We start from the raw sequence: 18,436 nt of genomic DNA on the forward strand, positions 1-18,436 counted from the left end.
TTTGCATATCCCATAAAGAGTATTTCAGTCATGAGTCTTTATTAGAGACAAATTCTGTTTATATGTTTGCAATCTGAGAGCTTCTTCTTGCCTCGCTTATCTATCAGCTGTCAGTAATGGCCAGACAGAGAGTGGCCTCATTCTTGGCTAACTCCCTTGTAGGTCTTTAAGAGTCTTCAAACTTATCACGTATTTTACATATGCATGTATACATAAGCACATAAACAATGGCCACTAGAACCAACTGACTCACTGACATTAGGGCAGAGTTGGCCTTTTTTTCTTTTAAGGTACAAAAGTAAGTATGTTCCATTTTCCATTTTTTTCCAACTATTTGATAAAATGCAGAGTTAATAAAAACACTTAAAATGGGTAAAATGTAACATGGGCATCTAGAACACCAGTTACTTTGTGCAAGTGTGCTCTACAGAGTGCATAGGTATGAAGCACATAATCTCTTAACTAAGGATTTGATAGAGAAAAAAAAAGACTAATTCATGAGGAAAATATATCTGATAAAATTATTATTTTCATATTTGTGTACCAAAGTACAATTGGACTGGTTAAGTCAATCTCTTATAATGCCATTAATTGAGTTTTCATAAATTTTATTAGCAATGCTTAAAAATACTACTTTGAATAATAGTTGATTTAAAAAAAAAAAAAAAAAAAGACTTCGTGGATTGCAAAAGATACTTAATTGAGACCTGCAATGACTGGAATACTTTTTTATCCACAGAACATGGGTCGCAGCAGAGTAATCTTCCCCATCCTACATCCCCCAGCCCCAGCCGTGTGTCTCACCCTTTACCTGGATACACCACTACAAAGGGTGAGGGAGCTATAGTAGTTACTCTGCATTCCCGTTCACTTGTTGACTTCTTTCCAAAAATGTGGTTGCTGATTAGAGCAACCAGTGGAGCTAAATTAGAGCTCCACTGAAACAGCCAGGTTGTTTTGTATAGGATACCTTCTACCACTACCTAAATTGTGTTTTCTATTCAGTTGGGCTGAGTCAGAACAGGAATGTTGAATTTGCAGCCTGTTGCTTGTCACTAGTATTTGCCACTCCTGGCTCTGTCAGTGCCAGTGGGACTTAGTGAAGGGCAATATTTCATCCAGTATAATTAGCATATAGACAGTAAAGCAAACCATAAAAATATGAAGAAAGTTAAAGTTAATGCAAATTTAAAACTGACATTGCCATAATGTATCTGAGGTAATTAATTGCTTTAAAAATTATTCTTCAAGCACAAGGTACTCACTGTACAGCCTGAGTAGCTGGGCTATTTCTTAGTGGTATACAAGGAGATTACAGCCTTCTGTAATCTGTATCAGTTGCATGGGGGCCCCCTGATCTGCATAAACATGACATTGTGAGGCACACATCTTATGCAGAGGACCCAAAAGAGAAAAAATGCATTGAGCGCTTGCATAGAAGCCTATCAGAACGCCCACGGGAAGTTAAATAGCACTTGGTTATTGTGCTAGCTTAGAGAATTTGGATCTGCAATAGCAAGATGACAGTTTACATACTGTTTTTTCCCCCTACTCTCCAGTTACATAGCTTTGTTTGTTTTAAAGAGGACTCTTCTAGGTTGAAGTGTCTTCTTTCTCCTGTGTGGAGGGGGATCAGTGATGTTTCCGTAACAGCAGCAGCATATATGGCATTCCATACCCTTTGGAGATTTTATTAGCTAGGGATTCATTGGGATCTTTAGACTGTTGGCACTTGGGGGAACACTGCAGTCGTTCTGTTACTGCAGATATAATACTGTGGGACATTATGGAGCTTCTAAATATAGTACAGAGAAAGTGACAATAGTTATAAAAGGTACAGCATGTGTCTTCTTTTGCTGCTTCGGTTGCCAGCAGTGGAGGGAAGCAGTGGGCCCTTTCTCTGTCCTAGTTAGATTAGCTAGCAATGCTAAGCAGGAAAACTCTTTTAATCAGAGAGTTTGAAGGTCTTCCAAGTACAAACAATCCCTTCTAGGGATTGCCAGAAGAGGAAATGTATATAACTGTATTCATGGCTGTAAGTAGTCTGACATCAAGTTTGGATGCAATAGGATGATTCACAACAGAGTGAAAGGAAGATATATTTATAAGGGCTTTACAGTATTTTCTGTTTGTTTCTGATCCATAAGCTAGGAATAATCATTGCATATTTTATTTTCTATTTTCTGTTTCTTACGTTAGTGTTTTTCATTTCTTTTTCTGTTCATCTACCACTGATCTCTTTACATGTCTTCTCTCATCAGCCTGCACAGAACTAGCTCACCGCTGAGACTTACTAATGCGTATGGAGGGACAATTGAATCTTAATGTATTTTTGCTGTGTTCTATTTCCTGTTTTTATTGAAATTCCATACAAATTTTATGCATTAAGCATTCTTACTGTAACTCTCAAAACCTTTGTTAAGGTCTTTGGAGAAGAATCAATAGTCAGTACAGCATAAATCGCGTACCCTAAGAATTTTAATTGGAATGCTTGTGGTTATTTAATCATCTTGTTCGTCTCAAACACTGTTAGAATATATTAAAAAAAAAAAAAGTATAATTACATTAACGGAATTAGGAAACAGCTCATCATTAAAACCCTTTTTCTAACATCCATAGTCATACAGACTTGAAACTTCCCTATGCACTTGGTTTGAGAGTTTGCAACAAGAAAGAAAACAGGGATGAAAGAGAGAGCTGGGATCTCAGAGGAGAATTAGGCACCAGAAATTATGGTGTTCTTGTTCCAGCTCTTACACTGACTCTGATACTTCCATTTCTATAGCGTTTGCCATCTCTGGATCTCAAAGTGGATTATAAAGAATAGTGATTTAAACCTTCCTGCACCTCTAGGAGATAGGTAAGCAATATTATTCCCATTTTACAGATGGAGAAATTGTGATGCAGAGAGGCTTAGCGTTTCTTCTTCAAGTTTACTTATGAGCACACATGCATGCACACACAGAGAACCAGAAATAGACCAGAACTTTTATTGCCCTTTGTTTTAAGCGAAGTCCATCCTCCTTTCCGTTTAACCTCTCTGACTTATATTCCCCATCTGTAAAAGGACGGAAACTGGTATAGGCATGGAGATATTTTCTTGCACATAAATTTCTGAGCAAAAACAGGAAAAAAAAAAAAACAAAACACAGAGGACAAAATTCACTCTCGAAATCCAATGCATTTTGTTTATTGGCAAATATGTTAGGTTTTGGGTCAAGTGTTTTTGTAGGTGGGGAGAGCAGTGTGTTCTGCACCCTGACGAGTAAAATTTAGTTATTTTTATAAAATGGCTTGATTATTTTGTAATATAAGAACATTAATAAAAAAATAAAGTATTAAAAAAGTACTGATTTACATGGCAAAATATTAAACCCATCAAGTAGCTCACTCTCTGTGTTATGCAAAAGAGAGTCCTAGACAAACAGATTTTGCTGTGTACCTCAGGTGCTAGGTCAGTAACCCCAATGCACTGTGGCAGGCAGGAGGAGGAGAGCAGTGCCGCATGTCCGTGTACATAGATCCTGTGAGAGTGCTACTGTGCCTGTACTGCAGTATGAGGTCCTCAGTGGCAGACAGCAATCTAGATACTCTGCTTACCTATTTACAAAAGAAGTGACATTACTAATGAGATTTTGGAGAAGGTGTTGAAGATCAAACATAGATCTTGTTACTGCTATTACTATTACTGGAATTATTGTTTCTTGTTATATTTTAAAAAGATACTTATAAAATTGTCTATAAACTCGATTGGTCTGATCATATACAGCAGCAAAAGGTCATGAAGGTTCTGTCTCATTAATCTTAACCAGTGTTAAAATCTTGCAGGAGCTGTTAAAAATCCTTTCACATTCATCTACTAATTTGCTACAGAATTGAAACATCGAGACCAGAATATATTAGATGTTTTAATTTTACTGTTAATAACACATCTGGCAGGTGTCTCTGTATTGAACAAATAGCTTACAAATAAATGTTTGTCACATTTTTCTGCATGCATCCTATGGGATAGGCAGGCTAGATCAAAAAAACACATAACACCCATGTTAACATTTTCCTGTAAGTAATCCAGCTTCATTGTGATACAGTAGATAAATTGCATATATTTACCGGTGAATGTATGTATATAGTGAATAATATGGCTAATGTATATTTTCGTTAAATGGAATGGAGACTGGATGTATTTGTGTAGTTCGCATGCAACATGCATACATGGATAACTTAATTCAAGGATTCATTATGAAGTTAAGATTCCTATTATTTTAGTTGTAACACTTCATGGCCAGAAATATACTGAATTTTGGGTAGAAAATTTGGTTGATTTGGAGCTAAGGTAAAAGCTGATTTTATTATTGCAGCTTTCCTAAACAGTAATAATGATGATGCAGATGATGGTGATAGCAGTAATAACAATACTTCAGCAAGTGAGCCAGTTCCTCGTCTCGACTTCATGTGTAACTGAGATCAGAATTTAACCCAGGGTCTTTCTGAATGCTAGTACAAATCATTTGTTACCTTTGCTCCCAATTACAGTTAAAATAGCCAATGTCTTGAGGTAATATAGCTAGCACAGCTGGTGGATTAGCTGGTGGGTTTGCTAATGCATTGACCTTCTTCATCTGTGTAACATGAGTTAATTTACAGGCTGACAGTAAATGCTGAAATTTGAATTGTAGCACTAATGCACCATTTTTTCATCTCTCTGTCAAACCAGACTAAAGGGTCATTTGGTGATGAGGATAATGGTTCACTTTGAAAGGGAATGAAAACCGGCTTCTGAATCTGGGGGATTCTAGATCTTGCTGCAAATAACAAGATGAACTAGGAAAAAATAGGCTTGGAAATTCCAGTAGTAATGAACCTGCAAGTCTGACTATTTGCCATGTTCTGGTACTGGTGCTGCATAGGCACACTGGAATGCTTGCCCTGACATGTTAGACAGAATAATAAAACAGCATGTGAAGTTTGGTTTTCAGACTATCAAGCCTCAAAAAGACTTTTCTCTGAAAAGTGAATCAACGTTAAACTGTTTGCTACAATGGGAACATTAAGCGGCAGTTTGTGACAAGTTTTGATTGTTTCTCTACACCCTAAGAAATACTAAACCTAAGAACTGTTGGAGACTGATTTTTTTCCTTTTTCTCTCAGAAGTGTCTTTCTTTCTTTTCTGCAGCACGGAAAAGGATATGCTAGTCACTTCTACAGGACTTACCTGAAGCAGCATGATTTGCACAAAAGTCGACCAACAAAAAGCATCAACTTTCAACTTCATTATCTTGGCCATCCAGTTCTGTCTAACTGAAGGATTTGTGTGCTGTTGGAGACATCATGGCCAACAATAGGACCTAATTGCTCTCAGCAGGCCTGAGAAATGAGTTGAAATGTGTAGAACTGTAGAAACTTCAGAGGCAACTGATCTTGCCTCTCTGATCAGTGTGTGCCTGTTTACAGCACTATATATCTTTCTCTCTCCAAAATGTCACTGAGCCCTTTAGATGTTTATATTCACCACAAGAAGCCAATCGTACAGATAAAAGAAATGTGCATTATAAATGCAATATCACTGTTTTAAACTTGACTGTTTTATATTATTTTTGTGTGATCAAGTGTTCCCCAAACTATTCCAACTTTACAAGAGAGATTGTGATCATGTTCTTTTCACCCGTGGGTCTCAAAAATGTTGTTAATCTGAGGACCCACAAAATTATCAAAGACATTCTGTAGTTTATACACCGTGTTGCAAAGTGTTTACTGTACTATTTCAAAGCTTCTAAATAAATATAAAATATATATATATTATATTATATATAATTTTCCGAAAAATGTGGTACAACTTAGTTGATTTTTAAATGGATTCATACAGGCTACACCATACACTAAAGTGAGAAGGTAATTCAGGGTTCCTAAGCTATCCTTGCTGAAAACAAAAATAAAATAAACCTTTAGTAGTACTTCCCCAATATTCGTATTTTGGTCAATCCTGTTTTTCTTGTTTAAAAAAAAAAAAAAAGCTGTAAGCAACAACATTTTGTCTAAAAGTTGTAATGATTTTTCAATGCCAAAGATGCAGCTGTCAATATTACCAGAATGAGCGCTATGTACTATCAGAGGTATAAATCACTCTCCATTATTTTGATTATATTTCTATGGTTTTTAATTTGGAATCACAAAATCTTTTATAAGGCTCTATAAACTCACCTGTATATGTTGTTAAAAAGAACACTGGGTGTCTGTACATTTTGCAGTGTAAAATATAATGTAAGTGAAGTTAAGTATTTTAAGAAAATCATCCCAAACTCATAAATATACATACATACATACACACACACAAATGCGCACATCTCTCTGACATAGTTTTGTGAAACTATACAAATATATTGCATAAAATATTTCTCTTGTGGCTAGGAATAGTTATTGATAGAATTCAAATTACAAAGGCAAAGTACATGCCAAACTATTGACTCTTTTATCACAAGGGAGGTTTGAAATTAGGAACATGGCACATTCTCAGCTGACCCTTCTCCCAAAAAGGGGGGTTGGCTACCATCTCTGTTGGGAAAAGGATTAAGCCCTTGCATATACTCTTTATGTTCTGTAACAATTATATGGTTTGAAATGGTATCTTAGAGCATTTATTTTCTATGAAAGATTGAAAATGGTAAACTTTCAAAGGTAAAGTTACAAGTTATGTTCATGTCCATGGAGCTTAAGTACCATTTACTAAATGTAAAAATCTAGTAAAATGTTTTTTCTTTTTTTTTTCCTTTTTTTGTATTTTTTTTCCCTGCTGTATCTTAGTATCTGTCAAATATTGAAAACAAATGATAGAACACTGTATTGTCAAACAATGTCTAGCCAAATTTGAACAAATGCCTAGGGACAATCCAGTATTAAGACAACAAAAAAAGCTCTCATTGATTGCAGTTGAATTTGGATCATGCTGTTATGTATGAATTCTGATATCCCCACCAGTGCTACCACAGGATAAATATGCGAGAAGCAGATTTTAGCCACTACTATGTGGTTATTGAGTCTGGTTTTCTTCCTTTTGTCGTTATTTTTGTTTGTTTGTTTATAATGCCAGTTTCTAGAAGCTAGATAAATCATTCGTATGGAAACCATCCGGCTAAGGAGCCAAACAAGACTCCTGACCAGTTTGTGGGAGCTCTCTGTTCAAACAGCTGGACTGAGCTCTGGAGTTAATTTCACTACTCTTAGCAAAATATCATTCTTAAACACTTCTAATGCATATTTCTAGCACATTTGTGTAACTATAAACTATTTGGGGGATCCTTTTAAAAATGTATATGCCATAGAAAACACACAAACTAGTGCCAAGAATGGCTATTGATTTGAGCAAACAATAATAGTGGAATGTTTCTCTAGCTGTAGGTAGTGGGGCTTTTAGTCACCTACATGCCTTGTTAGTTTTATGAAGAACAGCAATGAATTTTTTGACATATCCTTCACGTAAAGCCTGTTAAATTGTTGTTTCTGCTTTAAAAGCAAGTCTTTGTCCTCCATGGAACTGTTTTTTCCTTATTTCCAAGTATCTCTTCAGTTGTAGACGCATACTGGCATACTGTAGTGTTTATTTTCAGTCTTTGGGAAGGAAAAAAATATTTGTTTTCTTTTTTCATAATCAGTGAAGTATTTTTGTTTGATAAAACTGCCTTCACATTTGCATAGTTTTTTTTTTTCTGAAAGACTTAACCATATCAAACCATGTCATTCATTTCCATAACTGAACTCCTTCAGTGAACTACGTATGTAATATACACATCTTCATATGTCCTTTCCTTTCGATAATAGAGACTTTGGTCCATGTATACATGAACATCCTTCTGAGTTCATTGGGAGAGTCTCAGAGGGAATAATGATAGGATACAGAACTGCAGAGGAACAGAAAGTTTTTAAGTACTACATCCTGGGCTCCCAAAATATTTAGACTTTTGCTGATTTCCCTAGATCACTGTGAATTTCAGTATGGTAACATTTGATGACATGAGGTTTAGGCCACATTAGAAAATGGTACTTAGCTGTCATGTCCCAAGAGAAGTTCTGAAAAGTGTGTATGTCAGGAAAGGTTCAATCTCTTCCCTAATTATATGTGTTAGTGGGAAAGATACCTGATGCATCTAGCCACTTCCCACTGAAACTGAATTGTTCAGCATCTCCATGTATTTCATCTGTCATGCTACTAGGTGCCTGTCTGCAATGATAGGTATGTAAATGCCTTTAAACATTAGCCTTTTGTATTTGCCTCTTCCTTGAAGCATATGTGATACAAATGTCTAAGGATTCTGATTCCCATATCGGACAAAAAGCAAACTGAACTTGGGGGAAAATATTTAGATTGAATATTACAGAGGAATCTATATCCATAAGCTGAAATAGGGAAGGTTCTGAAACCACCTTCATTAAAGGATTTCATGAATATTTCAAAAAATACCTGTCAGGGATGATGTAAGTGTACTTAAACTTGCCTCAAAGAAAAGGCATGAACTAGCTTCTCAGTCCTGTCATTCCATAATTTTCCTAGTAGGGCATATTGAGCTTCGGAGGATGTTATCTGTACACAGCTGTAGGAATAAGGACATTCTATCCTTCAATTAGGTATCAGAAGCAATATTTAATGTTTAAATTTGCATAAAATTTATGAACGTAATAGAACAAGCTGTGTGAAGAACTTCCTGTGTTGTAAATTAAAGTTTCAGCACAGGACAGTGTTTTATAAAGGAAAACAAAATGAAATCAGATACGTTTTGTTTTGTTTTGTTTTGTATTCCTGATTTAGATATGTAGCAATGGATATCTAAGCAGCTTGCCTGTTCAATTTCTTCCAAACCAGAGTTTAGTTTCTTCCAGACTGATTATTCCAAAACTGAGAAATACTAAAATATTTCACTTTTTGAAATAAAATTTGGGGTATTTAGTGTAGGTTTTTACTAAGCTGCCTACTAAGAGAAAAATAAAAATAAGTATTTCCAATAATATATTCTCAGCTTATTTGAACAAGGTGTAGTGATTTTTCAACAGTATTGTTGCAAAACTAAGTGGAATGACAGTGCACAGATATATATAATTTGTAAAGATTATGCTTCCTGCATTATAGTCACTATATATGTGTGTGTTGGGGGGGTATGTGTGTGTGTATATAATGATAGTTCAAAATCTGGTAAATTGCCACTGGATTTTTTTCTTACAGAAGTACACTCTTATCAGTAAAAGCAAAGAGAAGGGTAGAAACACGTTTATGATATTAGAAAATTAGACTTGTCCCTTAGTGTAGAATGGAGTTTTGTATCTGGTATTTGAATTCAGCCCCTTCTTCATACATTACACCCACAATCAATTCAGCATTTGATTTTAAAAAATTTTACCTGCTCATAGTAGACTTTTTTTTTTTTCTTTTTCTTTTTTTTCTTTAAAGTACTATCATTCCTCAGGGTAAAAGGTGGATAAATAGATAGTCTTCCTAGGCTGATAAATTGTCATTGCAATTTTGCAAGGCTGTTAAATATTTATATGTCTTGTATGGAGAAAGCTGATCATATCCTGCCATTGTTCCTTGTTCAAGTCTTGAGTTCTATGGCATTGGGACTTTTTGATTAAAATCTATACAAAGGCGTAGGGGCCAAAATGAGCATCTTTGATATGCATTTAGTCATAGCACTTTGATTGCAAAGCATTAGCATCAGATCTCTACGAAGAACAGGAAGTTGTTCGTTCTATTTGAAATAAAGTAAAAGGCAGCCAGTAAGACTTTATTATTATGTTATGCTATGGGAAATTCTGAAACAATTAAGTCCGTTGCACTGATCCCTACAATCAGAGCTCAAATTTGTCTTAAAGAACTCCTTCACTTTTTTTGTCTCTAATCTGCTAATCTGTCTTGATATGAAATGGATACATATATACAAACAAATACACACATCCATTAAAATTCATTGCTGAGCATCTGTGTTTTTGTAGATATCCTCATATGTAAGAAATGAGCAAGAACTAACTTGGACAGCTTTCTTGAATTGAAATTGTTTTTGAAGTTGAATTTGTTAATAAAGTTCATGATATTGTATGTTGGCTGAGACATCAGGAAAAATGAAATCTATGTGGGTGTAGTTCTCCAGAAGGCAAATGCTTCATTTAGGAAGCATCCTGTCAAAAATGTGTAAATGTGAGTGCTGGAAATCTTGCTGAGTCAAGATGAAACATACTGTGCTAAAACTTTCTTGTTCTCTGTGTCAGCACTGATTAAAATGTCCTCTGGATGTTAACCACTGTAGTCATTCTGAAGACACCAAAAATGGCAAACAGGGTTCAAATGATGTTTACCAATCATACTGAAGAGAGACAAAGACAAAAAGGTGAATATGTATTAGAATATTTATTTATATTTTATATTATGTTATACAGTAGGGAAAATTCAGTTAAGCCAAGCAATTAATGAAACAGTATGCTTCCAAATATGTGCATTTCAAAGATTAAAGTTCGCCTCATGATTAGCTTAAAAGCATATTTTGGATAACTCATCTTTGAGTTGCACTAAGAGCGAGGAGTAATGTATTGTATAACAATGCCTTATGAGAACATGATAAAGTGAATGTAACCATAACAACCTTAAGTTTTAGAAGTCTTGGATTCAAACATTCAGGTTGCAAAACTGCACTGTATTTTATATGCATCAGAGCCTAATTCCATTAAAGGCAATGGTCCAAGCCGCAGTGATTTGAAGGAGAGCAAAAGGAAGTTCTCATTTCTTTCTTTATGCACATGCATTTTTAAGCAAGAACAGCTTGCAATAAAATTATTTGACACCAAAAAAAAAAAATGGGAAACTTCACTAGCTCTGCTTTTAAGAACCTGTGCAATCGAGTTCTGAAATTTGGATGTTGCTATATGTCAGTTTAAAACAGACATCTTTCTAGTGATTTTATCTTAAAGCAAAATAATGAAATATGTTAAATGACATCTCTGTTCAGATTTCCTAAGAAGACCGAAACAGAAATGCAGTCCTGAAAAGATATATTCATGTTTTTAAAATGCAAATGGGCAAAGAATAAAAAATTAATTGAACCAGAGTATTCTCACACTGCCAAACCTGGTGGTTGAAAATGTGAACAAAGCAAGCAAAGAAAATACCAGCCCCAACAAGTAATGTTTCCAAAAGTTTTGCTTTGGAAGGTAACAAATTTCCTAATCACATCATCTCCTTTCAGGCCTAGATGGAAAGATGTATCCTATCAACGTTTCTGGTCTCACTTTTACTTGGAGTATAGACATACTAGAGGGTCTCCGTGTGTGGGCAGGTATGAGTATTCCTGTTCGACGAGAATAAAAAAAGAAAAAAAAAAAAAAGAGCTAAATGAACCCTGATGTCAAAACTAAATATTAATTCCACCTCCATCACTACAACTATTTTACATATGTATCAGATTAATTTAGAGCAAGAACTTTATGGGATGCTGACAGGAGAGCAGTGGTGTGGGACTGTTCCACCACGAAGAAGACAGAGAGTGCTCAGCTTTTCCTAGTCTCACAGATGACATTAATTGGTACTTAAATAGTGCTTTGTTCAGGAACATAAATATCATGAAAAAGAAAGATTTCACCATGAGAGCAATATATTTGTTGTGGCTTATGCTATCTGCAAAAAAAAAATGATGAATGCAAGCAAACATTATCCTGCTCAAACCCCTGAAGATGAGGCTAAATGATGCCCTTGGAGCTCACAGCCATTCAGTTTTTGTTAGAGGCTTGGTTTGATTTATATTCTGACTGGCAACAAAGAAAGAAGCCAGAGAGTGAGCGCTGGAACTAGAAGATAGTTAATTAATACAGTCCAGGGAGAAAATGCAGTATACCTTGTATTGATATAATTAAACCTCACTGAGCTTCTGGAAAAAAATAAATAAATAAATAAATAACCGACAAAGAACAGCTCCTTGATACTCCATGTACACATCTAAATTAAAACAGTCACAGCTGAGTTGAAAAATAGCTGCAGGTGATATATCATAGTCTTTCTTACACTATTGCCAGGGGCCAGTGGGGGCCAGCCCCCAGCACCAGGCACCTCCTGGGGGACAGGGATGAGTTGGGCCTGAGGGCAGGGGTCAGGATCAGGCCCAATGAGGGGGATAGAGGTCAGAGACAGCATATGGAAACTTATATTAAGCTTGCCATTTTTAAATTTGGTTATTAAATTGCTGTTGTCAGGTCTTGTGTTTCAGTCTCAGGTTTATTTCATTTTATTTAGCAAATCTGATCCAAGAAGTAGCACTTACACTACGGAAAAGCAGGAAGTCTACCATTTTCTTTTTTACCTAACTCATTTCCAGACCTCCGCTGTTCAGCAATAAGGGTATGAAAAGTCATAACAGAAAGTATTTGAAATCTGCACGGTGTTTTACTGGGCTGAGGAAATTTCTTTCCTGTTTCCATTCTATCTGCAGTAAGCTGGAAAGCACCATTTGCACACAGACTCATCAGGTTTTTAATTCTTCATTTGCAGAGTGAAATCTACAAACTCACTGAACACACTGCTAACGTGCACAGATCCAAAACTTTAGGAAATAATAATAATACAAAATAATCTGTCTTACTTTTCTCATCCAAAAAAAAATAACCTTTAGCAGTGGAAAATGTATGCATAGCTGGAAATTGAAAAAAAAAAAAAAAAAAAAAAAACCACCATTAATTTCCAAGTTAGATTTCTATTGACTGCTGTTCTGTGTGCTTTATATCCTTTATTAGTAAGCAAAATATACTCCAGTGTTACAACAGATGCCTGTATCACTATCCTTATTTTACTGAAGCATAACTGAGAAATTTCATAATGCAGTTTATTGCAGAGGCGGGAATAGAACCTAGTTCCTAAATCAAAATAATAAGAAAACCCACCACCAACAGTGATTATAATATAAAATAATGTAAGCCCACATGGGTGCTACAATACTGAGATCTCCCCACATGCAGGTTAATGAGCTAACTAGCAGTCTAGAGAGCAATATGCAATTTGGTGCCCTTGGTCTCTCTGTCAAAAGAATATGTAATTATTCTTTGCAAAATGGGACAGCTTCAAAGACAGCAATGAAGAGCTCTTCATCTTTCCACTCAGAACCTAAATCCTTCTGGATTTGATGATTAGGGAGGGATGGGAAAAGAAAATTGGGTCTAGATCCCATCGTATAAAAGAAGCATTTGTCCTCAGGGGCCAACGTCGTGGGTGAATACTACTATCAGTATGGTATAAAAAGGGCCTCCATCAGCACTTCTTTCTCTGGCAGTTTTCTGTTCAATTTATGTCTTCTCAGAATACCTAAAAATAGGATCCTTCAGAAAACCCATGGTGTTAAGGACTACGTACCTGAAATTACCAGAGCAGGTGACATGACTTCTGGAGTATTTTTTCAGGATGTGAGAAATCTGTATTCAGTTCTCTGTCTCAGATAATCCAGTTTAGAAGAGTTTCTAAAGTATTATCTCCCATTTTGCTTTTCCATTTTACAAATGCACCTTTTCTTGGTGCAAGAACTAGGCATATGTGGCACCTTCTACAGATTATCACTCATTAAACATAGACTCATTTGGTTGCTCTCCAATGAGTACTTAATATTTTATACAATTTTTTATTCTGCTCAATAGGTATTTGTAGCTGGCATGCAGAGTGGTGCTAGGCACATTACAGAACCATTAGAGAGCTTGCCCTCTTGCCTAAAGGAGAGGGCAAGAGAGCAAACCACATCTGACGTGTTAGTCATGTAGATGAATGTTTTATTGGAAAATACACAAGGCATAATGGTGGTAAGGGCAGTCTAAAAATCTGATACTAAAAGAAGACATTACTGGGAAGAACTTAGCTGGTATTTGCCTGGCGGATGTTGAAAAGTTCAGAGATTCTGGACAGTTGGATACATTCCCAGAAGGTAAATCTTTCCTAAGTCATCCTATAGAGGTCAACAGAATTACTGTATCAGTTAAGCTGGGAAACAAACACTTCTTCTTCAGTGTTTCCCTGGCGTAAGTATCTGGACATTATAAGCTGGATATATATATATTAAAATAAAATAAAATAAAATAAAATAAAATAAAATAAAATAAAATAAAATAAAATAAAATAAATAAAATAAAATAAAATAAAATAAAATAAAATAAAATAAAATAATAAAATAAATGAGGTTTATGGAACTGCTGTTATAAAAAGAGGATTTATTCACCCCTTCAACTCTCTGGAACTACTCGGATGGCCTCAGACGCCTCAGGGCTGTGTCTGATCCCAGTTCCCCTCACTTCAGGCCTGATGCTGACCTGCACCAGAGGCCAATGTCCCAGCCCTCAGCCCCTCTGTGCGCAGACATTGAGAGGCCATTGCTCCCAATTCTCCTGCAATCCCATTACCAATACATGCCTGTCCAACCTGTTCTTACAGACCGTGCTGCTGCCAGGCACAACATGCCTCTGTTGTAGAAAAGATACTCCAAAGAGGGTGGGAAAAGGAACATTTCATTTTGAGATGGGCTTTTATTTTGATAGTTTTATTTCCTTGCTGCTGTGTTATTGTAAACTACTAGAGTATTTAGACTGCAGAATTATGGCTATTTCAAATAAATCAAACATTTCCTGTGCATTTGTTGTCAGTAATGTTCCTCAAGGTCCTTTTTCTTCCTTCTTGGTCTTGATCTGCTCTTGCAAAGAAAAAACTTGTACCTATAACAGTTCTGTCTCTCCCTTTCCCCAGTTTTCTCTTCCTCCCAAGACATTTAATTTGGCTTGTCAGTAGCTTGAACAGGTAACATAATTTCTTAGCTGTAGGAAACAAATGAAAATAAATTTATTTGAAGAATTTTTCTGACTTTTTTTTTTTTTTTTTTCGGTATGCAGGTGAAATCCTCCTTCAACTCCAGTTTATTCTAAATAATTGGAGAATAAAAGTAGGTTCTCAGTCCAGTGTGTATTTCTGTGATGCTAGTCTACTACAGGTGGACATCTTGCCCTGCTGGGTCCATTGTAAAAAAAGGTAGACCAACCCATTAATCAAAATACCAAAAATCTAGTTAGAGATACAGTTTTATAGTTCAGTGAATATACATAAAAAAATCAATGAATGCAAACTGAATTTAAAAGTGAGATGTTGGGTTGTCCCTCTAGAAGTTACAGTACAGAACTCAAACTAGTTGAAAAGAAATGGCATAATATTAAGAGTATATCTGAATTAATCCCTTTGTGCTCCTGATGTAAACTGGTTATAGCAGAAGTCTGTCAATTTTTCAGCAGCCCCCCAGACTATATTGCCTCTAGGCAGTATTGCTAGAAGTTAAGATCTCTCCCTGCTCCCATCCTGCTCCCACGACTGGTGTTCCCCTAGAGACTTTGATAGGAATGGGACAACAGTGACTGTTCTGCCTTGCTGCTGGGGAGTTTCCCTCTCTGGATCAATTCTGTATTTTAACAACCTGTTCTATTCCTTCTGCACTTTCACTCACATACAGAAGCTCAAATGGGAAAAAATAGCTTACCTAAAGGATCAAAACCTCAGAAAGCATTGAACCCTTAAATAATATGGAAGATCACAAGAAGCCCCTTCAAGTTAGAAGAATCTGCTCGTCACCTTGAATTATGTCAGCACCATCCTTCTCTTTATTCCCCTTAGAGTGTCTGGAGTCAAAGACAAAATGGCATAACAAATGACACTCTGTGGCCTGCTGCTTTCTGGCTGCCATTTGTATGTTAAATCACTAGCAGCTGTCATGATCAAAAAGAGTGGGAAAGTCGGTGTTGGAGGGGAAGCGCACACACACAAATGAGGGCTTGATTCCTTAGGGGAGGAAAGCAATATGAAATACAGATGGAGTGTTGTAGACAATACAGGTGATGAATGAGTAACTCACAATGTTGTGAAAGGAGCGCGGGGCAAGTGCTTTATAAGCATCATTTACATATCTCAGTACTTCTGTACAAATTTGTATTGTGCATTGCCTCTCAAAAAGCAAATGGAAAATGCCTTTAAATGTCAGGTGTTTTTATTAGGATTGTTTATATGTTCTTATGCTGTACAATAGTTACTACAATTAGCAAAAGTTTGCAGTCTGAGAAGGTTACAGCTAGCCGTCATATCCGTGGCACTGTGCCACCTGCACCTTAGCAGAGTGAGCTCACTTCACTTGGGCTTCACCATGAAGGCACTTTGTGGTTCCCTTTCTTTGGATGAGTAGGAGAGGCAGAGCCCCAGAGAGCAGACCATCAGCTGGTCCTTACCTATGCTGAGGAGAGGTTCCTTCATAACTTGCAACCAAAAATAAATTAATTGTTGAATGTATTTTTAATCTGAAAATACTTTCAGATTTACTTTTTAATATTGCATCTCCGAAGCCTGATTTTAAGAATTTCTGAGCAGGTACAGTGAATTTTTCTTCCTCCCTTAGCTGCATATTTATGCAATCCATGCTGAGCACTGTTTTTCAGGTAGGAACTTATGCATGAAATAGCATTGAATTCCTCTTGTTTGCAGATTGGATACCTTTCAACCGATTGAGTCTCACCTGCTACAGCTGTTAGCACTTGACTAGAAAGTGTCTTTCCTTGATGGCCTGTCACTCTTCAAGAGAGATCCTTCCCTTTTGTTCATAATCTCTGCACAGCATTGCTTTCTCTTTGTTAGACGGATCACTTCTCCGGAATTCACAATCTTTAATAAACACATCATCAACAAAATGCTTTCATCTTTTCTTTAGATTTTGTAACATCTCTAGAAATTATTTTTCTCCTTCTGCATGCTTTGCATAAACTTGTCAGCAAATCTGTTTACATCATTCTCAAGGAGCTAAAGTTTTTACTTTTTTTTTTTTTTTTTTAAATCTTTGTTCTTCTCCCAGCTCAGTAACTATTCATCAGATGACTTGCAGTCTTTGGCACTGTTTTTTTTTAACCACTCACCATGACAATTGAATTGATCATACATATGCTCAGGGCTCAGATATCCCACTGCTATCATCAGCATAAAAGAAAAAATCTAAGATATGGGGTTTTATTATATGCAAAATACCTATAGCAGAGTTTTAAATTCAGTCTTTAGCTTTACCATTGTGTTATAGATTGACATAATCCAATATCCCCACACAAAATACTTGTTAATTGCATTATATGTTAAAATGTATATGTTAAAAGATTATACATTTCATAAGAATTCTGCTTTGTATTGCAAGTATGTCATCTGTTGATGAACAAAAATATATCAATACAGTGTATCAATATATGGATTTCTCACTCATACTTGGTTTGGGATATCAGATTTTCATTTATCTATCAGTATCTGTAAAACAAGAGCCCAGAGGAGACCCATTCATAGCCACCTGTGGTTACTCAAAATGAGTAATTGTGTCTGACATACCATTTGGGTGCTGGAGCCCTTACCTGGGACCGTACTTAGTCTTGCACCAAGGAAACCTGATGGGTTTCCTTCACATCACCACCATATGCTTGTATTAGGGAATGCACAAACACACTAATATAAGGTGGCCTTACCATACTCATCTTACAATTTAATTATGAGAGTGAAGAGCAGATCTTAAGAGTTTCAAACAGAGGATCACAAAGGAAAATACCCAACACTGAGAAGCAGGAACCTAATCTACACAGTACTGAAATTTGTTAGTACCCATCCAACGTGTGTCAGAAAGATAGCCTGCTGGCAGAGTATGAGCAGGGATGTTGAAGAAAAGTTGAATATTACAGCTTTTCTCAAAAGAAATATCAGGCCAGAATTTCACTACTTGTGTAAGATTCAGAGATCTGCCTGGGGACTCAGAGCCTTCAGAAGTAATGAAGATGAAACCCTGATTTTAAGGTGTAGCAGGCCTTTTGGAAGCTCGCAAGTTTGAACTGCGGTTTTCATGTTATAGCCCAAATCCATCCCATCCAAGATTAGATGCTGATGTCAGGTGAGCAAATTAGGATATAGCAGTAAGGTGGTAAGTAGCTCAGGGAAAGAGAGAAGACTATCAGGGGTAGCTGAAATTGAAGCAACCCTGAAACAACTGCTGGAGCTGCTTACCTGGCTAAGAGGGAGCTACAGATAACTATGCTCCAAATTCTGATGCTTCATTTAAGTGCCAAAAAGTCCATAAAGTAAGTTGAAGCGTAGGAGCTCTGTCTTAAGTCCCAAGGCAGAGAGTCTTCTTCAGAGGCTGTACACTGATCAAAGAAAGCTGCATTTTTAAAACTTTGGTCAAAAAAAGTAATTATGACTGAATGGTATGTTCAGGTGCTGGAGCCCATGCCTGGGAAGCAGCATGTCCATGGTCTCTCTCCATCCATGAGCCTGGTGGGTTTCCTTCACATCGCCACTAGGCGCGCACGACACAGTGAAGTGGGGTGGCTGCACACTGGCCCATTTTGGAGAGCAGTGAAGTACATTTAATCGCCCTTTTCTCTTGGG

General features: G+C 36.5%; 1 protein-coding gene across 9 annotated transcripts in view; it reads left to right on the forward strand.

Annotated features, from left to right (window-relative positions):
* Positions 1-14,172, forward strand: part of PCDH10 (protocadherin 10) — a 39,994-nt gene extending 25,822 nt beyond the window's left edge. For 2 of the 9 annotated variants that reach the window (XM_068680735.1, XM_068680738.1), the window contains exons 5-7: positions 740-832; positions 2,786-2,860; positions 5,174-14,172. In XM_068680735.1, coding sequence (XP_068536836.1) covers positions 740-832; positions 2,786-2,820 — 128 coding nt within the window. In that variant the 3' untranslated portion in view covers positions 2,821-2,860; positions 5,174-14,172. Of the gene's footprint in view, positions 1-739; positions 833-2,785; positions 2,861-4,714; positions 5,148-5,173 lie in introns of those variants that run through there. The other 7 variants (XM_068680742.1, XM_068680744.1, XM_068680736.1 and 4 more) reach the window with 6 other exon arrangements.
* Positions 14,173-18,436: the final 4,264 nt, after the last annotated feature.

The sequence above is a fragment of the Anas acuta genome, chromosome 4, assembly GCF_963932015.1.
Source record: "Anas acuta chromosome 4, bAnaAcu1.1, whole genome shotgun sequence".
NCBI classification, from domain to species: domain Eukaryota; kingdom Metazoa; phylum Chordata; class Aves; order Anseriformes; family Anatidae; genus Anas; species Anas acuta.